General features: G+C 42.5%; 1 protein-coding gene across 3 annotated transcripts; it reads left to right on the forward strand.

Moving 5' to 3' along the window:
- Positions 1-320: 320 nt before the first annotated feature.
- On the forward strand, positions 321-21,335 carry IDH1 (isocitrate dehydrogenase (NADP(+)) 1). Of its 3 annotated transcripts, XM_086343161.1 has the most exons (11): positions 647-883; positions 1,091-1,226; positions 1,427-1,482; positions 4,378-4,517; positions 9,039-9,330; positions 11,975-12,080; positions 13,328-13,505; positions 14,788-14,939; positions 17,708-17,848; positions 18,812-18,974; positions 20,386-21,335. In XM_086343161.1, exons 4-11 carry the CDS (start codon positions 4,396-4,398, stop codon positions 20,474-20,476), a joined length of 1,245 nt encoding a protein of 414 aa, XP_086199287.1. In that variant the 5' UTR covers positions 647-883; positions 1,091-1,226; positions 1,427-1,482; positions 4,378-4,395; the 3' UTR covers positions 20,477-21,335. The 3 variants fall into 3 exon arrangements, with proteins under 3 accessions (XP_086199282.1, XP_086199293.1, XP_086199287.1); XM_086343156.1 differs by lacking the exons at positions 647-883; positions 1,091-1,226 and adding an exon at positions 321-452; XM_086343167.1 differs by lacking the exon at positions 1,091-1,226 and having other exon boundaries at positions 535-883.
- The last annotated feature ends 6,097 nt before the right edge of the window (positions 21,336-27,432 follow it).

Below are 27,432 nucleotides of genomic sequence, written 5' to 3' on the forward strand. Positions count from 1 at the left end.
CGCGGCGTGGGATTCAGAACACCAGCGCCGGCGCGCCCAACACCCCAGCCTGCAGGTGGCAATCTCGTCCTTCAGCAGAAGAGGGGCGGTGGCGGAATCCAGCCGCGCAGCTGCGTCCGCCTTTCCCCATCCAAGCGCAAGGAAGGCGGGGCCACGGATTCGCCCCAAGTGGAAGGACCCGCCCCGACCCATGGCCCCGCCCATCTCGGGTGGTCGGCCCGCGGCGATTGGCGGGGGCTGGGGGGCGGAGCTCCAGGAGGTGGGCTGAGGGGGCCGGGCCCGGGTCTGGACAAAAGCCGGGAAGAGGAAAAGCCCTTCCTGGGTGGCCAGATTCTGGGTTTCTGCTGAGGCCCCGTGAGAAGCCGGAACAGTTGGGCTCCAGCCGGGATTGCCAAAGTGGACACTGAGTGACTGTGTGCTCCCGGGTCATCGCCAACGTACCTTCCCCGCAGGTAGCCGCAGGCTTCGAGGGGCGGCCCCGGTCTCTGGCTCCTGCGAGAACGCTCTGTTAGTGGCTAGTGTGGGGAAAAGGACGCTCAGATCTTGAGTATGCTAGGGGAAGTTTAGCGGTGCGTCCTGGTCGCAAGGCAGCGGGGGAAAAAAGCCAGATAGTGGGCGTGGGAGAAGGAAATGGGAGAAAGACGGTGCTAGATGCCTGGTTGTGTAGGCGGCCCACTGTTAGGCATTGGAGGGTGAAACTGGGCAGGAGGAGGTGGCATGCGGTGACGTATGGAATGCCGGGTCTGCAGCAGAAGAAAAAACGGGCGTTAGGAATATGCAGGGACTCGTGGAAGACGAGTCTTGAGTTTAGGGGGAAGAAGACGTGCGGCCTCGGCTGTTGGAGGACTTGGGCGTGTGCATGGAACTGGGGCCGCCGGGACTGGTATTGCGGCGGGCTGGAGGCGTCCTTCTGGGGAGCTTGAAGGGGGCGGCGTGGGGCGGTCTCTAGGCCACCTGGTGGCTGCCGGGGGTGGAGGAAATGTCGCCGTCGGCATCTCCAGTTAAGGTGGAGAGGGGTTAAAGGTTCTGGCGCTCGGGAGGGAAGGGTCGGGCTTGGAATGAGGAACCCAACTGGCTTCGGTTGCACAAGGGCCACAAAGAGGCATGCAGGCCAAGAGCCGGCTGGTCACAGCGTCCCCGAAGGACATGCAAACCTCAAGACTAGCTAACGGACGACGAACCCGGGCCGCGCCCACGGACGCGCCCTCCTCCGTGTGCAAGCAGGGGTATTTATTATACTTTATTTGGAAGGTGCATGCGGACCTAAAACTGCCCTTTGCCCCTTAGAGTGCACTCAGCACTGTACTTTAAAACAGATAAATAGGGCTGCCTGGCTTAAGAAAAAAAAAAAGCAGCTAAATTCTCCGGAGAAGAGTGCTGGAGTGCCTTGTACCTTATCTCTGTCTTCTGTTTTTTTTTGTTTTAGGAGATAGGCTGAGTCTGCAAGATTGAGAGGAGTTGGGGTGATTAGAAATTGTAAAGGTGAGAATAAGTAATTCTTCCCCTTCTTTCATATGGCAATACTGCGTTTAACTGGTCGTGGAGGTCTTGGAGGTGGTCGGAGGCCCTGTAAGGGAATGACTCAGGAATTTTTCCACCGATAAATTGCAACTGTTTTGTTGTTTCTTTCAGTCTAGAATCTTCTCTGCAAGACACTTTTTTTTTTTTGCACAGAAATTAATGTAGTTCATGAACTCAGCGCCCTCCCCGCCCCCCGACCCCCGCCCCACCCCCAGAAGCAGCTCTTCTTAAACTACTTTGTGTTAGTTCAGGTTTATTTTCTATCATTGCACATGTGTGTCCGGAGAAGGCAGTGGCACCCCATTCCAGTACTCTTGCCTGGAAAATCCCATGGATGGAGGAGCCTGGTGGGCTGCAGTCCATGGGGTCGCTAAGAGTCGGACAGGACTGAGCGACTTCACTTTAATGCATTGGAGAGGGAAATGGCAACCCACTCCAGTATTCTTGCCTGGAGAATCCCAGGAACAGAGGAGCCTAGTGGGCTCCTGTCTGTGGGGTCGCACAGAGTCCGACACAACTGAAGCGACTTAGCAGCAGCAGCAGCAGCACATGTGTGTCAGGAGATTGGAATTCAGCTGCTCAATAAATGAACTGGCTTGCTGGAAAAGGCCTTCCTTCTGAAATCAGGGTTTGGGTAGAGACAAAAAATCTGAGGGACTAGAGTAAAAAGTGAATTCAGTGGTATCTGAAGCCCACCCTCATAGGATTCAAATCTAGAAGAAATAAAATAGTGTCCTACAGTTTAGTAACCCAGGGTCTACAATAAAGCTTCACTTTTTAAATTAAAAGATGGTAAAAATGTAATGGATAAGTATCGTAAGGAAAACCTTTAATGTTTCAGTTATGCATTATGAAATATAGAAAGATTAATCAGAAAGTGTTTGCTCAACCAAAAAATATTATCACTTATTACTGAAATTTCAAGTTTGCTGTATGACTTTTTATTAACTGTATTTGCTGTTAAAGAAAAATAGCCAAGTCATAACTCTTGCATAATACTTCATAGGAATATGGCCTTGGAAATGTATCAAAACTGAGATAAGTTTGCTGTCTCTTTTTGTTTTGTTTTAAATACAAGGACAGATGTGACTGTGGGATCAGTATGATTAAATCATATATTTTAAGCTGTACTTTAAATTATACTTGAAATTACAAATGGGAAGTAGCTGACTCATTCACACCAGTGTGTTCACTTTTTTATTCTAGTTGAGTTCCAGATGGTCCCCCAGTAATGGTCTAGAGAACCTCCTAAATACTAATATAATAAGCAAAATCCCAGAATTGCAAATTGGGAAGTGAAAATGGGCCTAGAGGTTAGGAATATATCTTGGCTTGTCATGAGGAACCGAATTTAAAATATAAAGGCCAGACAACTTTAAGTCAACTTTTTGAGATAATGTTTATAGACCTCTTCCTTAATAATATTTTAAAGTCAATTCTCCTGACTTTCAGTCCTCAACTGTAAATTAGTAGAATAAAAGCAATCTGTTGTTATCTTCTAAGGGGAAAAATTGTTTCCATTAAAGCACTGTGAAAGAGAACAGATACCTTTAGCAGGCTCAGTACCTCCTCTTACTCTCAGGAAACATGCCTTTCTTTAAGCCTAAGCCCTATGGCAACCCACTTCAGAATTCTTGCCTAGAGAATTTGGTGGACAAAGGAGCCTGGTGGGCTACAGTCCATGCGTTCCAAAGCATCAGACATGACTGAGCAACTAACACTTTCACTTTTTACAAAGGCCTTCCCAGGTGGGACTTATAGTTAAAAAAAAACCCACGAATACAGGAGACATAAGAAACATGGGTACAATCCCTGAGTCAGGAAGACCCCCCAGAGGAGGCCATGGCTACCCATTCCAATATTCTTACCTGGAGAATCCCATGGACAGAGGAGCCCAGGGGGCTACAGTCCAAAGGGTCGTGAAGAGTGGGAGGTGACTGAGCGCGTCCGTAGGGTGTAGCCCTGCTGTCTCTGGGAATCAGATTGATTAGTATCTGCTACCCTCACATCACAGGAAGACACCTGTTCCAGGAACAACTCCAATCCTCTATCCCACCCACTGGCAGTTTGCATTTGCCCACTAATGACTGGAAGAATAGTCCAGGAGCTGGGATACCAAGGACAGGCCAGGAACATGTTCTGAGCAGTAGTCCTTCTCTATACATACAGATTGCTCTAATTGAGAAATCACTTTGTATTCAGTGTATCATCACCACTATCCTTTACTATCTCTAGGAAAATAGAGTTCCACCAGGAATTCTTCATCTTTCACTTATAAAAAGACTTGATTAAATTTTCTTTAAAATGGGTCACTAGAACTTGTTGAATCTTGTTAAGGATAGTTGTTTTAACCAAAACAGCCTCTTAAAAGAGGGGAAATAGTAGTGCCCATCATTCTGTGCATCTTGAAGGCCTAGCACAATGAGGCTTTGGATAGACTTGTTCAAATAAACATGATATTTTGGAAATAATCCCATTTGATAAGACAAACCAACAGTCAAGAATAAAGAATAGTGATTTACATTATTAAGGGCATGTGACAGGCTCCGGCTCCCCCACGCTCTAGTCAGATGGCCTTGGAAAGCTTGCCTGCTTTTAGCAAAGTAGAATGGAAAAACAGTTTCCATCTTACAGGGTTGTTGTGAGTGTTGACTCAGAAATCACACAAGAGGCATGTACCACAATGCTTTGTACAGAGAATGTATTCAATTCTAATGGTTAATGTAATTGTTATTAGCTTTCTGTGCAATCATGCTATTATGAATTGTTCTTTTTAGTAATCACCAAATTGTATTTTGCTTTTACACGGTAATGAAACAAATGATGAGATATGTGTCTTATGTTTTTTCCTCTTAGAGGTTTATTGAAATCAAAATGTCTCAAAAAATCCAAGGCGGGTCTGTGGTAGAGATGCAAGGAGATGAAATGACACGGATCATTTGGGAGTTGATTAAAGAGAAACTCATTTTTCCCTACGTGGAACTGGACCTGCACAGGTAAGTGAATCACTTTGCCAAGCAGCAAACTCAGAAAGCATAATCCCTGTGATTTTGGGGTCTAAATCACTTTTTTGCATAGATACCACTATATCTTGTGAATAAAGCCTTGGGCGAGCTTATACGCAGAGAAAACGTAGAACTGGTGTGCCCCTGTGCAGAAAGCAGCTCTGACGGTAGTTGTTTACAGCAGAGTAAGGGTTTATTTTCAGGGCACCAAGAAGGGAGTGGAGACAAGTCTCAGATCCACTCCAACCTGATCTTTGAGTTGTTTTTGTTTTTATGTATTGTACTTTTGGGTGCGCTGGGTCTTTGTTGCAGCGCACTGGCTTTCTCTAGTTGTGGCGAGCAGGGGCTACTCTCCAGTGAGGATGTAGCAGCTCCTCAGTGCAGGGGCTTCTCTTGTTGCAGAGCACAGGGTCTGGGCACAGGGGCTCAGCAGTTGTGGCACATGGGCTTAGTTGCCCTGCTGCACGTGGAATCGTCTGGACCAGGGATCAAACCTGTGTTCCCTGCATTGGCAGGGGGGTTCCTGACTACTGGACCACCAGGGAAGGCCTGCTGCTGCTGCTGAGTCGCTTCAGTCGTGTCCGACTCTATGCGACCGCACAGACAGCCCACCAGGCTCCCCCGTCCCGGGGATTCTCCAGGCAAGAACACTGGAGTGGGTTGCCATTTCCTTCTCTAGGAAGGCCTAAGGGTATTTTAAAATTGTGAAATTTCTGTGACTTTTCTTAAATGTTAGTTTCAGGGAAGTCAGGTTGCTTCCAGTTTACATTCTCATGGCTTAGGGGGCTGATCTTGTCCCTGGAGAAACAACTTGATTCTGTTGTTACTGATGATACCTAAATCACAATTATAGGCATTCAGAGTGTTGTCACAATAGCAGTTTTAGTCACCTGAGTCTGGTTGACTAGTGTTAAATTAATACAGGATGGAGGTCAGAGGGGACCAGAGGAAAGAGTTTTAGATAGAGAGATTAATTATAATCTCCGAAGGGAACTCAATTTTAGGGGGACTGGGTTTCAAATATATATGAAATGAATCTTTAATTTTAACATAATACTAGAAATACTGAACTTGTCATTGTTCAGAAGAGAAGAATTACGGTGGCAGCAAAGTGATTTCTCAGGTCTTTCCAAGCCTCTATTTCCTGCAAGGGTTTTGTTTGTAATAAATCAGTGGCCAAGAGTAACACTAGGTACTATTTGCAGAGGGGAAGAGAATAGAGCTGCATGCCAAGTTGCTCAGTTGTGTCTGACTCTTTGCGACCTTATGAACTATAGCCTACCAGGCTCCTTTGTCCATGGGATTCTCCAGGCAGAATACTGGAGTGGGTTCCCGTGCCCTCTAGAGGATCTTCTCAACCTAGGGATTGAACCCATGTCTTTTATGTCTCCTTCATTGGCAGGTGGGTTCTTTACCACTAGTGCTGCCTGGGAATCCTCTAATAAATCAATAAAGAATATAGTTAACACAGTTTTATCCTTTTGAAAGGATAAAGTATTTGGAAATGGCATCCCATTCCAGTGTTCTTGCCTGGAGAATCCCAGGGATGGGGGATCCTGATGGGCTACCGTCTATGGGGTCGCACAGAGTCAGACACGACTGAAGCAACTTAGCAACTTAGCTGCTTAACTAGTCAGTGGACCTTTTTACCTGTTCATTCCTTGTCTTTTCTGTGTTTTATACAGTTATAGCACAGAATTCTCGAAGTTATCTAATATAGTCCCCACCTTTCAGGAGAAGTTCCCTAAACCATTTGTGTCCAAGACCCTGATGCTGGGAAAGATTGAGGACAGGAGAAGAAGGGGACAATAGAGGATGAGATGGTTGGATGGCATCACTGACTCAATGGACACGAGTTTGAGCAAGCTCCAGGAGATAGTGAAGGCCAGGGAAGCCTTCTGGTGGCTAAGCTGTTGAATAAGGGCTTCCCTGGTGACTCAGATGGTAAAGAATCTGCCTGCAATGCGGGAGACCTGGGTTGGATCCCTGGGTTGGGAAGAGGAGGGCATGGTAACCCACTCCAGTATTCTTGCCTGGAGAATCCTATGGACAGAGGAGCCTGGCGGACTAGAGTCCATAGGGTCGCAAAGAGCTGGACACAACTGAGCGACTTTCACTCACAAGCTGTTGATCGTGTCTATATTTCAACCTTGAGAAGGAACAAATACCTGCAGAGGTCCACAAGCACATAGGGAATGAAGCTTTTGAAACATTATCCAAATGATTAAAGAAACATTTTACAGATACCTTATATGGCAATAGGGCTCCCCTGATAGCTCAGTTGGTAAAGAATCTGCCTGCAATGCAGGAGTGAAAGTGAAGTCGCTCAGTCGTGTCCGACTCTTTGCAACCCCATAGACTGTAGCCTACAGGCTTCTCCATCCATGGGATTTTCCAGGCAAGAGTACTGGAGTGGGTTGCCATTTCCTTCTCCAGGGGATCTTCCCAACCCAGGGATCGAACCAGGTCTCTCGAGTCGCAGGCAGACGCTTTACCCTCTGAGCCACCAGGGAAGCAATGCAGGAGACCCCAGTTCAATTCCTGGGTCGGGAAGATCCCCTGGAGAAGGGATACACTACCCACTCCAGTATTCTTGGGCTTTCCTTGTCGCTCAGATAGTAAAGAATCTGCCTGCCATGTGGGAGACCTGGGTTCGATCCCTGGGTTGGGAAGATCCCCGGAGAAGGGAAAGGCTATCCACTCCAGTATCCTGGCCTGGAAAATCCCATGGACTGTATAGTCCATGGGGTCACAAAGAGCTGGACACAACTGAGTGACTTTCCTGTACATGGCAATAGGTGAATTTGCAGAACAATTCCCATGATAATAGCTACAAAGATTCTCTTTAGCCTAGAGGCATAAGGAGCTTTAAAGGACAGTCATTTTACCTAGAAGGCAGAGTCACTGGCTAAAAACTAAAAAATCTTTGGAGACTTAAACAAGTGTAAGTAATTCCCAGATTGCTATTATTATTACATGATTGGTTCTTTTTGAGGCGAGTGGAATGATTCATTTGTTTTATTTTCTGTTGTCTAGACAGTGATTGGGACCATTTATTCATTCTTTTCGCTTAGAAGCAAAAAAACCCACTGATGTGCTGTAAGCTTCTTCTGATGAAAAATGTTTTCTATGAACGTGAATATTGCTGACTACTGCTGTTTGAGTTAGGAGTGGACTTTTTATAGATATTCAGCACTTCCTAAGTCAGAAGATAAGAGTGTCTTTGTTAGTGCTGATGAAAAAAAATTAATAATCAATCTAAGAAAGAAATGGAGAATTGTATTCATGTCAGCTTGAGTATTATAGCCCAAGAGACAGTCATTCAGAAAGCTCTGAGGACCATTCTGCCAACTTGGTCAAAGAGCAGTTACGTAAGTTTTTGAGACAAAGGGTTATAGGTCTTGTTGAAAATTTACACACAATCCACAGCTGTGCGTACAAAGTGACCCCTTAGAAGATTAAGAAGGAAGGATAGCCTGAGGAGGTCTGGAGGTTGACAATTAATACAGATTGACAATACACCCTCAAGGAGAGGGAGGAGGTGCGAACGGTTAAAACAGTTTGGCATTATTTTTATTTGGAAATATATCACCAGATTGGATGCCCTTTTGCATTTCCATCACAAGTAGTGGGATATCTAAAGGAAGGAAAATACCAGAACTGAAACGAAAGATTGAAGGGCTTGATGGTTCAGCAAATTTTGAAAGCTGAAAAAACTGGAAAACTTTTTAAGCCTTAGAGAACAAAATAAACTGTTACATTACTGTTTTGTTTTTCCTGCTTTTGACAAACTATTACCTACTTTAAGGTTTTACAGTCTTCTCTGCTCTGGACAACCAGCTTTCTTTCACAGACTGAATAACCTGCAGTCTGGGTGTTGGTGTATTTTAAGCTATAAATCAGTAGGCTATATAAAGTCACTGCTGGATTCCATTATTTATTCTATAAACTTCAGGCTTGTTTCCAGGAGAAAGACTTGCCTGAGATTTAGGGAAAGGTTCAACATACAGCTAATTGGCCTTAATAGTGATTAACATTTTTTGGCAGTGACTGTCTCAGCTGTAACTCCCACCACTTCAGTGCCAAACTGCAAGAAATCCTTTAAGTCCTCAGCTGCTTTATTTTTAGAGCACAGTATTTTCTAAGGGGAAAATAATACTTAGGTTTGGATTTTTATGCTAATCAGATGAAGAAAGTCTGCAGAAAGTAGTGGTAAAGAGTAGGCTGAGAGGAAAGAGTACAGTGGTTTGGTTTTTATTTCATTTCCTTCTCAACTGCTTCCCCCAACACAGTCTGGCCCAGCGGTCTAGCCCTTCTTAGAGGTTTTTTTAGTTGGCAGCCATCTTTGTGTCGAGGGTACACTAATGCTAAAACTCAGCAGATTTAGGTATGTATGGAGCCTTCACTTTCTGCAGGGCGTGCATAGAGTGGTGCATGGGCATAGACGGGGAGTATCTTCAATCACCTGTAGGTGTGTCTGGAAAAGTTACGCCTTCAACCTTTCCCTCCCAGCTACGATTTAGGCATAGAGAATCGCGATGCCACCAACGACCAGGTCACCAAGGACGCTGCAGAAGCTATAAAGAAGTACAACGTTGGTGTCAAGTGTGCCACCATCACCCCCGATGAGAAGAGAGTGGAGGAGTTCAAGTTGAAACAAATGTGGAAGTCTCCAAATGGCACCATCCGAAATATCCTGGGTGGCACTGTCTTCAGGGAAGCTATTATCTGCAAAAATATACCCCGGCTTGTGAGCGGATGGGTAAAACCCATTATCATAGGTCGTCATGCTTATGGGGATCAAGTAAGTCGTGGTGGCGTGACTTGACTTTCCTTGTTCTTTTCTTGAGGCCTTTGATTGCCCAGCAGTTCTGATATATATGTGCTTTATTCTCTTTTGGTGTCTACTTCCATTAAGTGAGGTATGTGCTCAGTCACTTCAGTCATGTCTGACTCTTTATGACTCCGTGGACTATAGCCCTCCAGGCTCCTCTGTCCATGGAATTCTTCAGGCCAGAATACTGGAGTGGGTAGCCTTTCCCTTCTTCAGTGGATCTTCCTGACCCAGGGATCAAACCCACGTTTCCTGCACTGCAGGCAGAATCTTTACCACTGAGCCACCAGGAAAGCCCACAAATGAGGTATAGAATTAAGAAATGAATATATATGTGTATATATACACACACACATAGACATTTAGATAAAAGTAAATTTGGATAAACTTACAGGTACCTATCTCACTATAAATGACTTTTTTATAGGCGTGTTTTTGTTTTTTATCTTTTTATTATGTTAAACCATATGATACAGACATTTTCGTATAATTTCCTGTGGTTTAACTAAATCAGTGGTTCAACCAAACCAGGCTGTACAATAGGATCTTTTTATGGGCTTTTTGGTGTTTGTTTTGTTTTGTTTTGTTTGCCATTTTAAAAAAACTTTTTTTTTGTTTTAATTCCAATGCCTGTGTCCCACCCTACGCTAGCTAAATCTCAATTCCATGGTGTTTTAAAGCTCTCCAGGTGATTCTAATGTGCAGACAGAATTGAGAACTACCAAAGATTATTATATTAAACATGATCATTTCGTGCATAAAAGGACAAACTAACTCAGTAGTTGAAAGCAGTCTCTTCAGAACATTCCTCCTCGGGGGAATAAAAAAAGTCTAGTTTCTATACTAATGTACAATTAGGCTTGTTGCCAAATTAAACAGAAACATTACCAACTAAACAAAATAAAAATTCTGTGTTGAAACTAAAGTTTTAGACTTTCATAGAAAGCAGCTCATGTCTTAGAAGAGCCTTAAAAACAAGAGTCTCTGTCCCTGACACCCAGAGGCTTTGATGTCACCATCGTTAAAAATAGTATGGGCAGAGCAGACCACTCTCTGTTCCTGGGGGCTGGGTTACCAGGTCAATCCTTGAGCGGCAGTTCACTTTGTTCTACTGTATATTTCAGGATATCCCTTCATCCTGGCAATTCCCTTCACAGATAATTCTCAGAGGCTCAGAAGAGGGAATGTAAATGAGATTGCTTACAGACTCACTAGTCCTGGGAACATGGCTCTAAGTTGTATCCTTTTTTTCCTTTTCCCTTTTATAAAAATTATTGTGGCATCAGTCACTGGAAGAATGGTCATTCTGTTTACTAAAGTCTACTAGATTGAAAATTGCAAGCATCTAGAAAGCATTTATGGTACTTTGACACCTTTTGAGAAATGAGAATCAATTACTACCCATAAATATCAGAAATGTTCTGCATAGAATAGATATTAGTCTGTCATTATCTGACAGCTCTTCTTTCAGCTGTCTTTAGTATTGCCATAAACAAAGATAAATAAGTGTGACTGACATCTGCTGGTACCTGACTCTGAAAGTATTCTAATCTAAGCCATTGAAGAAGGTACAAGGCAGCAAATATTGACATATGCCTAGTGTGGGCTGCGGATTTTTTTCCTTACCTGTGACAGAGGTAGCTGTCCTTAGAAGGCCCTTTCTTAAGGGTCATCAGCCTACTGCAGCTGCTTCCAGAATGATTGCTTTCTATGGGCAAGTCCTGGGCTGGGCCTTAGTAGAATGATGTTCATGAAGAGAGCAAGCCCTGAAGGTCCAAGGACCAGACCCTAAATGGGTTATTTGCATTACATCATAGTTGCTCCCTTGTAAGATTGATGGAAGAATCAAATGAGATTAATGTGGGATACAGGTTAATCACTTAAAGTGTGTCTCATAGTGAGGACCAGGCATTAGCACTCTCAACATCATCTTCAATGCCATGCTGCACTTAATCACTCCATCATGTCTGACTCTGTGACCCCATGGACTGTAGGCCATCAGACTCCACTGTCGGTGGGAATTCTCCAGGCAGGAATATTGGAGTGGGTTGCCATGCCTTCGTGGGGGATCTTCCCAACCCAGGAGTCAAACCCAGGTCTCCCACATTGCTGGTGGATTCTTTATCATCTGACCCACCAAGGAAGCCCATCTTCAGTGCTACAGTTAGTATATTGTCATCCCCCAAGAGAAGACTTCCTTGAACTCCAGGTTATGGTCATTTCTCTTCCTCCATCTTCCAGTAGCATTTTTTATCTATGCCCGCTGTTGACATTTGGAAGCTCTTAATGTTGCTTCACTTTTGTATGACTTTGTTAGGTCATAGGCTTTGTAAGAGAGAATACTTTGTTACTCTCTTTCACACTCATATTTGTACTTGGAAAACTGCCCCTTACGTTGTAGGCACCTGATAAATACTGATTTCTAATGTGTACTCCTACTAACTAGCTTTGGGATTCTCTGGACCTCTTTATCTCCATCTCTCAATTAGAAAGTTGGGCTACACTGTACTATTGTCCAAGTGTCTTCCAGCTCTGTATTCTATGGTTTTTTTCCCTTCATGTAATTCTTGTTAGGACAGTTTGGCGATTTCTTTTCTTTTTTCCCCCTATACAGTATAGAGCAACCGATTTTGTTGTGCCGGGGCCTGGAAAAGTAGAGATATCCTACACACCAAGCGATGGATCCCCCAAAACGGTATACCTAGTACATAACTTCACAGGTATGTTTGTATTTTTCATTTTTTTTTTTTAACAGGCCATTTAGACAACGTTATCACCGGTTTTTTAAAGTTAGTTGCGTGGCTGCCTAAAAATACAACCTGAATCTATAGTATTTCCACAGGACTCAAAACCTAACATAAAAAAGTCATTGGCTTCCTGTGGCATAAAAGAAATTAGCCACTTAATTCACTTAATTGAAAATACAGGTAGATAATTATGCATCTCAAAACAGGGAGGGAAGGTTGACAGGAATCTGTTATGTGCAAATTACATAAATTAAATGTTAATAGCCCCAAATTGCCTGTTATATAATCCTACGCTTTGGCTCTGGTAGGGTTTGTGTTTGAAAATGGCTCTTTTATTTATTTGCTGAAGTTTTTTTCTGGTTCTGAGTGTTTATTTTGTAAAAGTGGACTGTTTGGGTTTTGTTTTGTTTTGTTTTGTTTTTGCTTCTTCTCTTCCCTCGATTTTGCTGTTTCTAAGGTTCAATATGGCAAATCCCAGCCAAAAGTTGTTGAAAGAATAGAGGACTTTCCCCATTGTTAAGCTTGTTAAAAGAACTCACGTAAACAAAATCTCAAAATTTACCTAGCTGTTGTTCTTCTTGCCTCCTCTAAGTCATATCATTTTAAAGGAATCTAGTTCTGCCAGTTTCCGCACCTCTCTCATCCTTATTCCCAAACTGGCCCTGGGCAGTAGCTTGGATTCAAGTTCTAGCTTTCAGTAATAACAGAGTTCAACAGTAAGAGTTGTGAAACACCAGTGATTTGGCGCATGATTATTTCTGCCAAAGCAGAACCAACTTTCAGTATCCTCAAGGAAATGACAAGAATTTTCATTCTGTGTTTGAAATGTATTCTTAGTGACTGAAGGTTGAGTGCACACTTAAACCTTAAAAGACATGCTTGAAATTTTTTAAAGTGTGAAAAGAATTTAAAAATTATTTACCCCTTCTTCAGTGTGTTTCTGGTTCATATCAGTTCTTGGTATTTCAGGATCCAAAAGACCATGTTTTTCTCATGTGTATTGGCCTTTCAAAACAAGTTAGAATGTCCTTACCTAGAATTGTCTTTCCTCCAATTATGTGTCTCAGAAACGCATGGAATACTGAAATTGGAAGCCTGAACTCAGACATGAGAGCTGGAAGCGGGCTATTTTGGTGGGGGGTGGGGGGGGGGGCGGATTTAGACTTGCTACAGCTGTACCCTATTTACCTTTCTTTTTTTTCCTTGTTTTCCCCTCACAGAGAGTGGTGGTGTTGCCATGGGGATGTATAATCAAGATAAGTCAATCGAAGATTTTGCGCACAGTTCTTTCCAGATGGCTTTGTCTAAGAACTGGCCTTTGTATCTGAGCACCAAAAACACTATTCTGAAGAAATACGATGGACGTTTTAAAGACATCTTTCAGGAGATATATGACAAGTAACTACAGTTCTTTTTTTTCCTTTTTTTGGTCACAAATGGCGCCATTTATAGTATAGAATTTGTATGCTTATCCCTTTGATTCTGTGACAAATTGAGTGAAAACCATCACTATCTCATTAAGACAAGGACAGAACTGAGATTTAACAAGGGTTGAAACAAAACTCTTGAGTTGCTTTTAGAAGGGGAATGTGTTCTCAGATAAATGTCCCACATTTTTTTCAGAGCCAGGATTATTTAATGTGTGAGTAAATGTACCCTGTTAGTGATAGAAAGTTCTGATTTTCCACATGTGTAAGTTTCTGAATTGGGCCTATTCCATTTTCTTTCTTTGTAATATTTATTTATTTCACCAGGTCTTAGTTGCTCACGCAGGGTCTTTAGTTGCAGCACATGGAATCTAATTCCCCAACCAAGGATCAAACCTGGGGCCCCTGCACTGGGAGCTCAGAGTCTTAGCCACTGGACCACCAGGGAAGACCCCATTTCCATTCCTTCTGAAGCCCACTGTTATGATTTAAAACTCTCCTTTTTGAAATTCCCTGGCAGTCCAGTGGTTAGGACTCCACACTTTCACTGAGAAAGGTGTGGGTTCAGTCCCTGGTCAGGAAACTAAGATCTTGCAAGCTGTGGGGCACAGCCAATAATTTAAATAAAGAAAATAAATAAAACTTTGCTTTAATGGAGTTGTTTGAACTTAAATCTACATTTATAATCATTTTACATTCAACAGTGCTTGAGTACTTGTTAACTTTTAAGGTGGCATTCCTCCCTTTAGATACAAGCATTTAGACCAGGGCTGGGATTTTAGGTATCCTTCCCAAGACATTTTAATACCTCCTTCCATTCCCTATCTATATCAAACTTGGGAGCTGTCCAGGTTTCCTGAATGATACTGGGCAGTAAAATAGTCTTTCTCTACCCCCTTATATTCTTTTTTTAATATATATCCTAAGGCAAGCTCAATCCCAAGAAACCGGTGAGTAGTATATTGAAAACTGTAAAAGTAGTATTAATACTTGGAACACTGTCGTCTTGCTTAATTCTCACATCTCTGCCAAGTGGATGAAATCACCCTTACAGATGGGAAAATGGGAGTTTCATAGCTAGAAAATGAGTGGGCAGGGATTTCAGCCCATGTCTGTTAGATCCCCAAATTTGTGTTGCTTCCACTAAAACATGCTGCTTCCAGCCCCACCTCCAGCCTTTCAGAGAGGCAGATGGTATCCCAACAAAACCAATTTCCCTTGTCTATTGTTCTCTTCTCTTTCTCGTTTCTCAGGCAGTACAAATCTGAGTTTGAAGCTCAGAATATCTGGTATGAGCACAGGCTCATTGATGACATGGTGGCCCAAGCTATGAAATCGGAGGGGGGCTTCATTTGGGCCTGTAAGAACTATGATGGGGACGTGCAGTCGGACTCCGTGGCCCAAGGTAAGGAGCTGGAGGACAAGTGGAGGTGAGGCTTGGCCTGCGGCCAACAGGTGGTGCCCAGGTGTGGGAAGAGGGATTCTGTAGCCATTGGTAAAGCTCATGAAATGGTAGCACTGCGAGACATTCAGGTCCATCTTCTCAGCTGACTGATGAGGAAAGTAAGCTCAGACTAGGTAGGCGACTTCTCTCAGGGGTGCCCAGGAAGTAACTCAGTGGGGTTGAATCTCCAGCCTTAGATGTTAACACAGTTTATGTCTCAACTCTTTTCCCTCTTAAGTTTCACTGCCTCCAATGGGCAGCCCAATCACCTAATCTGAAAATCACTGTTTTCCCTGCCTTCCAATAAGAATGTAAAACACTAGGGGACTCGGGAGAGAAGGGGCCAGGGTTATAACCAAGGGGCCTCCCTCCCAAGAGCCTGTTCATCCCATGACTGGTACAAATTACATCCCTTTTGCCAGCCTTGACAGCTGTTCCATACCACGTAAAACATATGTGTTTACTGCTGAGCTCTAAACACATGAAACTGAGCAAAGAAGCAGAAATTCCAGAAACCAGAAGCTTCATGCCAGAGATAAGGACCAGAAGAGCAAAAGCTCTCTCTTCCCTGCCTTCCTCAGTGCTAAGCTGTCCTTCAATTTCAGTTACTCATGAAGCGGTGTGCACTGAATTTCCCTGATGAATGTTTGTGTTCACTTCAGTTGTATTTGCTTTTCCCCAGGAAGTACTACTTTTTCTTTCTCTTGTGAAAAGTTAATCATTGCTATCAGTTTGAAAATCAGTAGATCTGCCTGGTTAAAGATAACTTTGATGTCAGATAAATGAGTTACCCAGGTCTTTCTTTACCCTCCTTCTGTTTCTCTTGTGTGCTGTGTGCTGTCACTTCAGTCATGTCCAACTCTGAGACCCTATGGACCATAACCTGCCAAGCTGCTCTGTCCATAGGATTCTCCAGGCAAGAATACTGGAGTGGGTTGCCATGCCCTCCTCCAGGGGATTGTCCTGAGCCAGAGAGAGATCCAACCCACATCTCTTACGTCTCCTGCATTGGCAGGCGCGTTCTTTATCACTAGTGCCACCTGGGAAGTCATCACAGTCGTTTGAATGCAGCAGAGAAAGGAGTTATCTTTGTGATGGAATTATCACAAAGCAAGGAGAGCAGAGTTCTTAGAATGGGCCCAGATCATCTCATGGTTTCTAAATGTCCTCATGGCAATAAGAGGGTATCTGGAGGGAAATCACATATGTTATTGTCAAGCTGTGGAGGTTCAAGGGACTTCAGAGCAAGAATGCTGCAGTGCAGTGTCCAGCCATGCACTGATAAGATACCTGGAACCAAGACTCTGTGTCTGGGCAGTGCCTGCAGATAAAGGTGACTTCAGCAAAGCAGATTAAAAGACAGCAAAGCTGTCCTCACATGCATTCTTTTCTAGAGGCATGAACTACTTTGGACTCAAACCAAACGTTTTATTTCTGTCCTCAGTTTTGACAGTGGTACCAACTAGTGTCTCATGGATAAATAGATAGACTATCACCATGGATATGGCCCCAGACATCTCCAGTCAGTGAATATTTGAACCTCTACTGAAGCTTCATACCAACATAGTGATAGGAAAGGAGCTGCTAATTCAGTACAGAAATTGCTAATTGTACTCAAAGAGTTTATTAAGTTTTTTTCCTTACTTTCAAAAAAAAGGTGGCAGCCTATTATAAATTTGCATTGTTAACTCCACAGGTACTATTAGGAGGTAGCAAAAATGGCGAAAAGTGTTCTTTGAATTTGAGTGTAAAAAAAAAATGAGTAAAAGAAGGAAAGTCAATCACATGGACTTTAAAGTTGGTATTTGGTTCTCTGACTAGGAAACCACAGAACAGAATCGTTCTGGTGAGGCTGTAAAGGAGAGCAGGGCCGAGTGGGAGGTGCTCGGATCCATCCTATTCTGCTTTGAACCAGCTTTCTCTTCCCAGTCCCGTGTGAGCCTGTGAGCAGCTTGGTGGCTGGAGACAGCTCCTGAATCTTTATTTTCCCAGAATAGCAGAGCATCTGCACAAGAGCATAACAGTAATATACTGAACTCTTATTCTCTGGAGGGTAGTATTCTAAGGAATAAGAATGTGTTTTCCTTTCATATATAGTCATGAATATATGCATATATATCTAATGCTCACAACAGCCCTATGAAGTAGGTGTTTTTATTATTCTCCCCCCCCCCTCCTTTTTTAAAGATGTGTTTATGGATTTTTATTTTTGGCCACGCTGGGTCTTCATTGCTGCACTCAGGCTTTGTCTAGTTGTGGAGAGTGGAGGCTTATCACTGGTGGCTTGTGTTGCTGCAGAGCACAGGCTCTGGGGTGTGCAGGCTTCAGTAGCTGGCGCACTTGAACTTAGTTACTCCTCAGCATGTGTGATCTTCCCGAGCCAGGGATTGAACCTGCTTCTCCTACACTGGCAGGTGGATTCTTATCCACTGTACCACCAGGGAAGCCCTGCTATACCCATTTTACAGGTAAGGAAACAGCCACAGTAGCTAGGAAGTCATGGAACTAGGGTGGAATACAGGCAGTCAGACCATGAGCAGGTGCCTCTGAAGTAAATAAGTGAGGAAAGACATAGCCTTTTCTGAAAGGCAGAAGAATGATGACTCCATGCACCCACGTTTATTTTGTCCACTGAGTCCTGTCAAGATGAAGTCCTTTTCTTTCCTCTCTGGGAGACGCAGTACTCTTCCTACACTTGAATCCCATCCTTCATGTTCTGCCGCTCACAGGTTATGGCTCTCTCGGCATGATGACCAGTGTGCTGGTTTGTCCAGATGGCAAGACAGTAGAAGCAGAGGCTGCCCACGGGACTGTAACCCGTCACTACCGAATGTACCAGAAAGGACAAGAGACATCCACCAATCCCATTGGTAAGATAGTGTTGGCTGCTGCATTGATTTCCAACCAGAATAGAAATCTCCAAAGGGACTCCAACATGTGTTCCTTTGGCTGCCCAATGCTTTGTGTATAAAACCATCACCTAACAGCTGATTTGTCCTATCAATAAGAACTGCTTTAATATGTTTCTTAAAATATACACAATATATGCTTTTCCATTTTGTGGGAGAATATATATTACAGAGAAGAATGTTATCAACAAGCATTTTCCTTTTCCTTTTCTTTTGCTGCAGTGAAACATCACATGTGGCTGAGAATCTAAAGCCACATTGACAGACCCCTAACTAAATTTCAAGGACAATACTTTTTTTTAATTAATTTTGTTTTGTTTTTGGCTGTGCTGGGTCTTTGTTGCTGTGCACAGTCTTTCTTTAGTGGCAGAGAGTGGGGGCTACTCTAGTTGCAGTGTATGCACTTCTCGTTGTAGCGGCTCCTCTTGTTTCAGAGCACGAGCTCTGGAGCATGGGCTCAGTAGTTGTGGCACACAGGCTCAGGTGTCCATGTCATGTGAAATTCTCCCAGACCAGGGACTGAACCCACGTCCCCTGCATTGGCAGGTGGATTCTTAACCACCGGATCACCAGGGAAGTCCTCAAGGACAGTACTTTAAAAACAGATTACAGCCTGGAAAGAGAAGAGACCAGTACAGACGAGATAAAAGAGGTTGTGACCTATTCCAAATTAGTAAGTTCCCTACCATGACTATATGCTTTCTTAAAGCTACAAAATCCAAAACATTTCCTGTACAAAAATGCAGGGTTTTTTTTTTTAAGTTTCTATTTGATAAAATATTTCCTGAAACTTACAGCTCATGTGAATAGCATCCAATGAAATCAGTCACCTAAACAAAAGAAATATTCTATTTTGTCAAAGACTTGGGAATATTTCTAATCAGCATGATTGAATTGTTTTTTTTTATTCCCCCTGTATTTCAGCTTCCATTTTTGCCTGGACCAGAGGCTTAGCCCACAGAGCTAAGCTTGATAACAATAAAGAGCTCAGCTTTTTTGCAAAGGCTTTGGAAGAAGTCTGTATTGAGACCATTGAGGCTGGCTTCATGACCAAGGACTTAGCTGCATGTATTAAAGGTTTACCCAAGTAAGTATAAGATGCTGTAAGCTCTGTGGTCAAATTACCATTTATCCTTACTGGGCTCAAAATATCAAGTGGTTTCTGGAGTTACATGAATTATGATTTGTCATCTGGTTCAAGAGTCAGGAGACATTATGTGTAAACTGTCAGATAATAAATATTTCAGGCTTTACAGAACATATGGCAAGTATTGAACTTTGCCTCCACGGCGGGAAAGCAGTCAGTGGTGATACAAGAGCTAAGGGGAGTGGCAGTGTTCCAATCAAACCCTGTGTACAGAACCAGGCTGCAGCCCGGACTGAGTTCATGAGTCAAGCTGTAGTGTGCTCACCCCTGATCTAGTTGGCAGTCAACTGGGTGGCAAGGTTCTGCTTAATATAACAAAAGTACAGACATTTTGAAACAAAGGGACCTCCAGGACTGTTTTATTCCACCTCTTTATCTTCAATTTAGTAAGAAAAGTAAGCAGCACAGGTACAAGATGTCCAGTTGCGTATAGTCCCTTCCTTAAGTATCTGTAGCCGACCGTCAGATAATCGTTTTGCCCAGGACTTTTTTGAGAACATGGTAGCCTGTATCCCAGCTGAATTAGCTGCTATTCAGGGATTTCCTCCCTCAATCAAAGCTGGCTACTATGGCACATGTCAAGAAACGATACTAAAAAACAATAAAATTCTCTAAAGCAATTATCCTTCAATTAAAAAATAAATTTTTAAAAAAAGAATTGATACTAAAATCTAACACCAATCCCATGTCTCATTCGTGGGTCCTCAGAGATCTCTGTTAGGGTCAGTATACATCAGTCATGGGGATATACTCCATTACTACATCTTTCTTATTTTAAATTTTCAGCAAGAATACAATGTCTGAAATGTTCCTATCAGTGTGTTACTTTTAAGCCTACTTGGATAGGCACCTGTCATCAGGATTATGAGAGCCAGTCCATTGTCTTTTGTTTTGTAAGAAAGACAAAGGTAGATATAAGAGCACCAGAGTGGTTTTTTGTTTGTTTATTTGTTTTAGGACATGTGACAATTTGTAGGGATATAAGTAAAAAGATGACTGTACCTGGATATGTTCAGTTATTTTAATGAAGAATGAAAAATAAGTAGGATGATTTCAGTCTCCCAGGCATTAGTCTGAATGAAGCTCTGGGGCAGTTTTACTCTTAAAGACCAGGAACCCCTGGGAGTGTGTGTGTGTGGCCTGGCTCCACTCCGACTGCCTGTAGCCTGGGTCAGCTCCTTGAACAGTAAATGCAGTCATCAGCCATAAACTTGCAGCTTGTTAACATTAATCACTTTTCTTCTAGAAATAAATAGAATGCTACTTTAAGTAGCATGTCCCAGACTTTTCCTCTACCTGCTACCAGATGAGAGACAAACTAAATTTCCTTCTTTTTTCCTTCCTCTATTAGTGTGCAACGTTCTGACTACTTGAATACATTTGAGTTCATGGATAAACTCGGAGAGAACCTGCAGTTAAAACTAGCCCAGGCCAAACTTTAAGGTCATTTCTTGTCTTTGGAGGATATTTTTTTTTCTGGTAACTAGGGTCTACTGGTTTACATTTTTCTCTATAACTCTCAAGGGTAAAGGCAAAATCAATTTTGTAATTTGTTTAGAAGCCAGAGTTTATCTTTTCTATAAGTTTACAGCCTTTTTCTTATGCATACAGTTATGCCACCTTTGTGAACGTGGCCGGGGACTTTTTTTTAAATTTTATTTTCTACTAATAGCCTAGGAATTATTTTTAATGTCCACTTGTACTCACTGTCACTTTTTCTCATGTGCTGAGATCAATGACCAAAATGAACAGTGCTCAAAAGGATAAACTATAGCCACGGTATTATTCCCTGAAATTGTATAAAGTAGAGATTCATTCCTTTTCCCGCTTTCCATGGCCTGGGGCCATGGATCATTCTAACGTAACAGATATCTCATTATTTGCAGTAGAAGCTGCATGTTAGACTTGCATATGATTTGAAATGAAGAGCATGGCCGTAACTAAAACGTGTTGAAGATTCATCTTTGTTAAGAGCTCTAGTTGAATCTTTTAAAAATACTAAATATTTTTGAGCTCCTTGGAGAATCCAGAAGAAATACTACCTGGGTGGTGGTGGGGTGGGGGTTGTCCTCTGTGTTTGTCTCCTGCTCCTGGCCTTGTGTGGCCTAAGTATTTTGCGACCTTGAACAGCATGTTTCATCCAAGTGCAATAATACAAGCTGCACCTTTTTTTTGGACCTCTGCTGGCCTCTTTTATTTCCTTTATATAAATGTGATTTTTCAGAAGTTGATTGTAAACACTATTCTAGTCCTGTTCTTCATCTAAACTATCGATTTTAATTAAAATTCACTGCTAATGAACTAGTCTCCTGAGTTTTTATTTATCGACTGTATTGCAGGTACCCAGAACCCTGCTAGATCCTAGCCATAGGAATTTGGTTTTAAAAAAAGTCTCTGCCCTCAAGGAGTTTACTGTGGGGGAAAATGGTTAGGTAAACAGATAGTAAGATGTGGATTCTACAGAGAGAGGGAAAGAACACCAAAGATCGAACAAAAAGGGAACAAAAGGGAATATTAGGGAATTGAGTCTATGTGTATGCTGAGGAGTTTAGTATTATTAGCATATAAGTTAATAGGGAGCCAGTGAAAACTTAAGGGAGGGACATGATCATATTTTCATTTAAAAAAATAACACTTTGGGCACTTTTTGTGAAGAATGCATAGTAGTGGAATGACGCAGGGTGTGGTGAGCACAGCTGAGGAAAGAAGACCAGTTACAAGGTGAAAAGACGAAGATCTCAACTGGGACAATGGCACTGAAAGTGGAGAGAGTGGGGTGGATCCTGAGAAAAGAAAGTAGAACAGGAGGGGATTGGGGGCTCCCAAGAAATGTGGGTGTTGGGGGAAGAAACAGTCAAAGACATTTCCCAAGCTTTCAGCTCTACAGACCTGGACAAAGCCTGCTCCACATCCCATCATTTTCTGTATTTTGGAGAAGGAAATTGGGCATTTTGATCAAGCTGACACAGTACATCAGCAGCCATTTTGACCTGGCATCAAGGAATCCTTATAGCTGAGCTGGGGCTCTCTCCTGTCCCAACACATGTTCAGGTTTGGATGGAAAGAGAAAACATTCCATGAAACAAAAGGGTGGCATTGGATTGGTTGATCATAAATAGTCCCTCCAGCAGTCACACATCCTGGGAACCAATCAGATGAGTGTTGGTTGATGGTACCAAACCCCATGCTGAACAACAATGTCAGGGTCAGCATTGGGCCAAGAACCGGTTAGTGTTCTAAAATCATCAAATGATCAGATGCTGATCAATACATCCAGAGGCTAATGGTTTATTTTGTAACTTAGAGGATCAGAATTGGCCTGGAAAATAACGTGCTTAGTGTAAGGCAATGGCACCCCACTCCAGTACTCTTGCCTGGAAAATCCATGGACGGAGGAGCCTGGTAGGCTTCAGTCCATGGGCTCGCCAAGAGTTGGACACGACTGAGCGACTTCACTTTCACTTTTTACTTTCATGTGTTGGAGAAGCAAATGGCAACCCACTCCAGTGTTCTTGCCTGGAGAATCCCAGGGACGGGGGAGCCTGGTGGGCTGCCGTCTATGGGGTCACACAGAGTCAGACACAACTGAAGCAACTTAGAAGCAGCAGCAGCAGTGTAACAACAGCAAGATCTGTGAGAGAGGTGAGAGTTCGAAATTCTCTTTATCGCAAATACTGTTTCTTAGGATTTTTACCTGAAAATATATAAGATCTAAATTAGAATCAGCTCCCAGGGACTTTCCTGGTTATCCAGTGGTCAAGACTTCACCTTCCAATGCCCAGTGCACCATGGTTGGGGAGTGGACGGGTCAGTCCCTGGTCAGGGAGCTAAGATCCTACATACCACTGGCTAAAAATCCAAAACACGAAAGAAACAAACAATATTGTAGCAAATTCAATAAAAGACTTTAAAAAAAAAGAATCACAGCTCCCTGTATTATTGTCTGATACAGTCTTTCTAAGACACTTCCGACAAGTGATTTCCCACCTCTATTGAATATGCACTAACAATGTCCCCCAAATAGGGGTCTTATCTCTCAACCTGTGAGGAGACAAGATTAGAAACCAGTATAAAAAATATTAAGGAAGACTTTGAATATTTATATAGACACTGATAAAACTGTACTTTTATCACTTTTATACTTTGGTTTCATAGTCCCTGTTTTTAATACTAGGGCAAATATAAAATTCAAATTGCCAATTCCTCTGAAACAAGGTATCTGAACAGCTCTGAATTTGGATGGTTTCTCAAATTCTGAAAAAATTGAATTTTGCAGACATAGCATCATTTGTAACTTTTAATTTGATACTGCAAATTTGCAGAAAAATTATAAGACTGGTATGAAGAAATCCCATAATCCTTTACCAAATTCTTACTTTTGTACTATTTTTTATTTCATCTTTCTCCATACACAACACACACACTTCTTTCTGAACCATTTCAATGTAATATGAAGATTTGTGCCCCTCTATCCTTAAGTAATCCAGTGTGTATTTCCTAATAAGAACAAGGACATTCACTTATATAATTGCAATGTGATGATCAAAATCAGGAAATTTAGTATTAATACAGCATAATCCTTATTTAAATTTCAACAACTGCTCCAGTTATCTTTACAGTTTTTCTTCCAGGATTCAATCCAGGATCACACATTGTAGTTTGCTGTCTCATCTCTTAAGTCTCCTTTTGTCTGAAACAGTTCCTAAACCTTTCTTTTTTTCCTATAACTTGGCAGTTTTCTAAGAGTATTATATTTCGTAGATAGTCCCTCCATTTGAGTTTGTCTAATATTTCCTTCGGAGAAGGCAATGTCACCCCACTCCAATACTCTTGCCTGGAAAATCCCATGGATGGAGGAGCCTGGTAGGCTGCAGTCCATGGGGTCGCTAAGAGTCAGACACGACTGAGCGACTTCACTTTCACTTTTCAGTTTCATGCACTGGAGAAGGAAATGGCAACCCGCTCCAGTGTTCTTGCCTGGAAAATCCGAGGGACGGGGGAGCCTGGTGGGCTGCAGTCTATGGTGTTGCACAGAGTCGGACACGACTGAAGTGACTTAGCAGCAGCAATATTTCCTTGGGCTTCCCAGGTTTTTCAGTGGTAAAGAACCGGCCTGCCAATGAAGGAACTGTAAGAAATACAGGTCTGATACTTGGAAAGATCACCTGGGGAAGAAAACGGCAACCCACTCTAGTGTTCTTGCCTGGGAAATCCCATGGACAGAGGAGCCTGGTGGGCTACAGTCCATGGGGTCAGAAAGGAGTCAGACAGGACTCAGCAACTAAACAGCAACGATGATGTCTCCTTGCAATTAGATTCAAGTTTTGCATTTTAGGCAGAAATACCATTGAAGGGATACAGTTTCCTCAGGGTATAGTAATGGAAAAGGGGGGAAAGGGCATATGATACTGGTTTATCCCAAAACTGGTGAAGTTAGCTTTGTTCATTTGGTTCAGGTGGTAATTGCTTGTCTTCTCTTTTCCTTGGAATAGGAAGTAGGAAGCAAGGCACTTCTTGTAAGATTTAGATATTATGAATTTCCTATGTAAATTCCAAAGTATTTATGTGATAGAACCTGAAAACTTTGATTCTAATATTATAGAGCTACTCTCACCTATTTAAAAGTTTCCAGATTTTCTGGTTACAGATGCTCCATTTACTGCTGCTGCTAAGTCACTTCAGTCGTGTCCGACTCTGTGCAACCCCATGGACTGCAGCCCACCAGGCTCCCCCGTCCCTGGGATTCTCCAGGCAAGAACACTGGAGTGGGTTGCCATTTCCTTCTCCAGCGCATGAAAGTGAAAAGTGAAAGTGAAGTTGCTCAGTCATGTCAGACTCCTAGCGACCCCATGGACTGTAGCCCACCAGGCTCCTCCATCTATGGGATTTTCCAGGCAAGAGTACTGGAGTGGGGTGCCATCGCCTTCTCTAGAATTACTCAATGCTATGGTAAGACAAGCAACATCTTTATCTGTATAATAAATGCTTTAATCCTTGCCCTTTTGCAAAGTTGTGACTAACTCACCTGATTCAGTGATACAAGTCCTATTTCCTCAGACAATTCCTGGAAAAGCATCAGGCTTGATGTGACTACTTCGCAAACTCCCAGCTGATGTATCTTAATCATCAGAGGATGGAATTTTCCTACTCACACATTTATTTCTCATCTAGTTCTCTTTTAGGAAGTGGCTTAAGCTCATACTTTGTTCTCAAAGTCTCCAGCAATGGACTCATGACTGATTTTGTATGTAGAAGGGTATTCAGACCTTATCATCTGCGTTGTACATGGGCATTAAACCATTTTTGGATTCTCAACCATGTGTGGAATGCTTTCAATGCCTCCCATAAGAAATAAGGCATCCTGTGAAATCTTCTTGGAGTCAAGGAGACATAAGCTTTTCCACTTGAAATAGTTTGCAGATGGTTATTTTAATTCCATTAAGTGTCAGTCACCCTTCAGAAATAGCAGGTCACTAACTATTTTGCCTATAAATAGCATAATAAGAATCAAGCCCATAGTTTGTCTTTTATGTAGCTAATCCCGTGTGTTTTCTTTCACTGGCTTCTTCAAGTGAAAGTGAACCGACAAAGAGTCACGTGTCCGACTCTTTGTGACCCCATGGTCTATACAGTTCATGGAATTCTCCAGGCCAGAATACTGGAGTGGGTAGCCTTTCCCTTCTTCAGGGGACTTTCCCAAACCAGGGATCAAACCCAGGTCTCCTGCATTGCAGGCGGATTCTTTACCAGCTGAGCCACAACAGAAGCCCAAGCTATTAACTCTATATGTATTTATATCTATCACACTTGTTTCATGTCTATGGTAAACATGTTAGGAAAAAATACAAGTAAACATAGTATAGAGCTCTGTACCATCTATTTCATTTAATATCTTTATCAACTTGGTTTTTAGAGTTAACTGCTAAAATATTCAGTAAAACATCTATATTGGTAAAAGCTGTTTCACACATCTTTGGAATGACAGAATCTTAATTTCCTCATCATCCACTCAGCAGAGATTTCACTTTCAAAATAAACAAAAGAAAATGCATTTTAAAGATCCTTCTTCTGGAGTCTAGGTGAGTGAATCACTAACAGACCACAGTCAAAAATAGGGAAGTCCCAAGATTTAGCTGGTTCCAAGCTAAAGATGAGTTCAGTTATAGACACAATGAATTTGAGATAGGCAGAACACCTGGCTGGAGAATTCCTAGCAGCATCTAAAGATGGATTGAAGACAGGGCTAGAGATATGCACAGTAGTTGAAGTCTTAAAAATAGACACTTGAAGAAAAAATAGCAAAAGCAAAATAAGAACAGTAGGTGGTCAATGATCGCCACATTTAGGAAGCAGGGAGAATGAAAAAGAAGGGACAGACAGGGGAGGTCAGTGTCAAAGGAAGTCAGAGGAAAAGCTCGTTCAGGTAGAAAGGGATAGGCATTCAGCTTCATGTTAAAGAAGGGGATCCAGGTGAACGAAAAACTATCACTGACAACTCCTGACAAGTATACTCTAAAAGGCCTCCTAAGGTCTTAAACATTTAAATAAATATTTTACTCATTTGTATGAGACATCACATTCCTACCTTCTGAACTGAAATACCTTGCTATCAATGATTAAGAATCACCTTGAACGAAGGCCGTAAAACCATTATCAGTAAGGGAACAAAATAAAGGGCATCAAATTAGCAATAAAGTCCTTTTTTTTTTTAACTGAAGTATATCGTTGGTTTATAATATTAGATTAATTAGGCCATTAATCACAAATATGTCAGGAAATAGGCTACCATGACACTGTCACAGCTGCAGTAGGGAAATGTAGCTCAGGCTATATTTTAATGTGTTTGGGATAACTCAGATAAACAAATTGATGATGCAGAAACTGTTCCGTCATCTCTGCATGTGTGTTTAGCCTTGTTTTCCCCAGCACTCTTCTCTGTGTGTGTGTGTGTGTACCCCTCTGCTTTCCCCAGCAACGCCCTCTCTCTTCCAGTCCCACACATCAGTTTTGTTTTGTTTTCCTCATTTTCTTCTTTATTTCTAGGGTTTAAATATTATTGACAAGGTTGACCGGACTGAGATCATCATAGTGGATCCTGATTCCAGGGCAACATGCGAAAAAAACCCACACAAATCACGGGCAAGGACTAAAACCTAAGGGTTACTGATTTGGCATTTTCCAAAGTCTGAAGTCCTAAGTATTTTTCCAGATGTTGCCTGAGGGCCTCTACTGCCTCAGCACAACCCTGCCCTGCCAGGCAGCTGCAGTCAGCACTTCGGGGTGAAACGACCCCTCCTTGGTTTCCAACCTGGCACTAACCCTTGAAGGAAATTCAGACTCTCTGGGGGAGGCCTCAGGGCTCCACAATCTTCCTCATCAATTTGGCTTCCTTTTATGC

Source organism: Bos grunniens, chromosome 2 (assembly GCF_055505025.1).
Source record: "Bos grunniens cultivar Pamir isolate PY7600 chromosome 2, Bosgru_T2T1.0, whole genome shotgun sequence".
In the NCBI taxonomy this organism is placed as follows: Eukaryota; Metazoa; Chordata; class Mammalia; order Artiodactyla; family Bovidae; genus Bos; species Bos grunniens.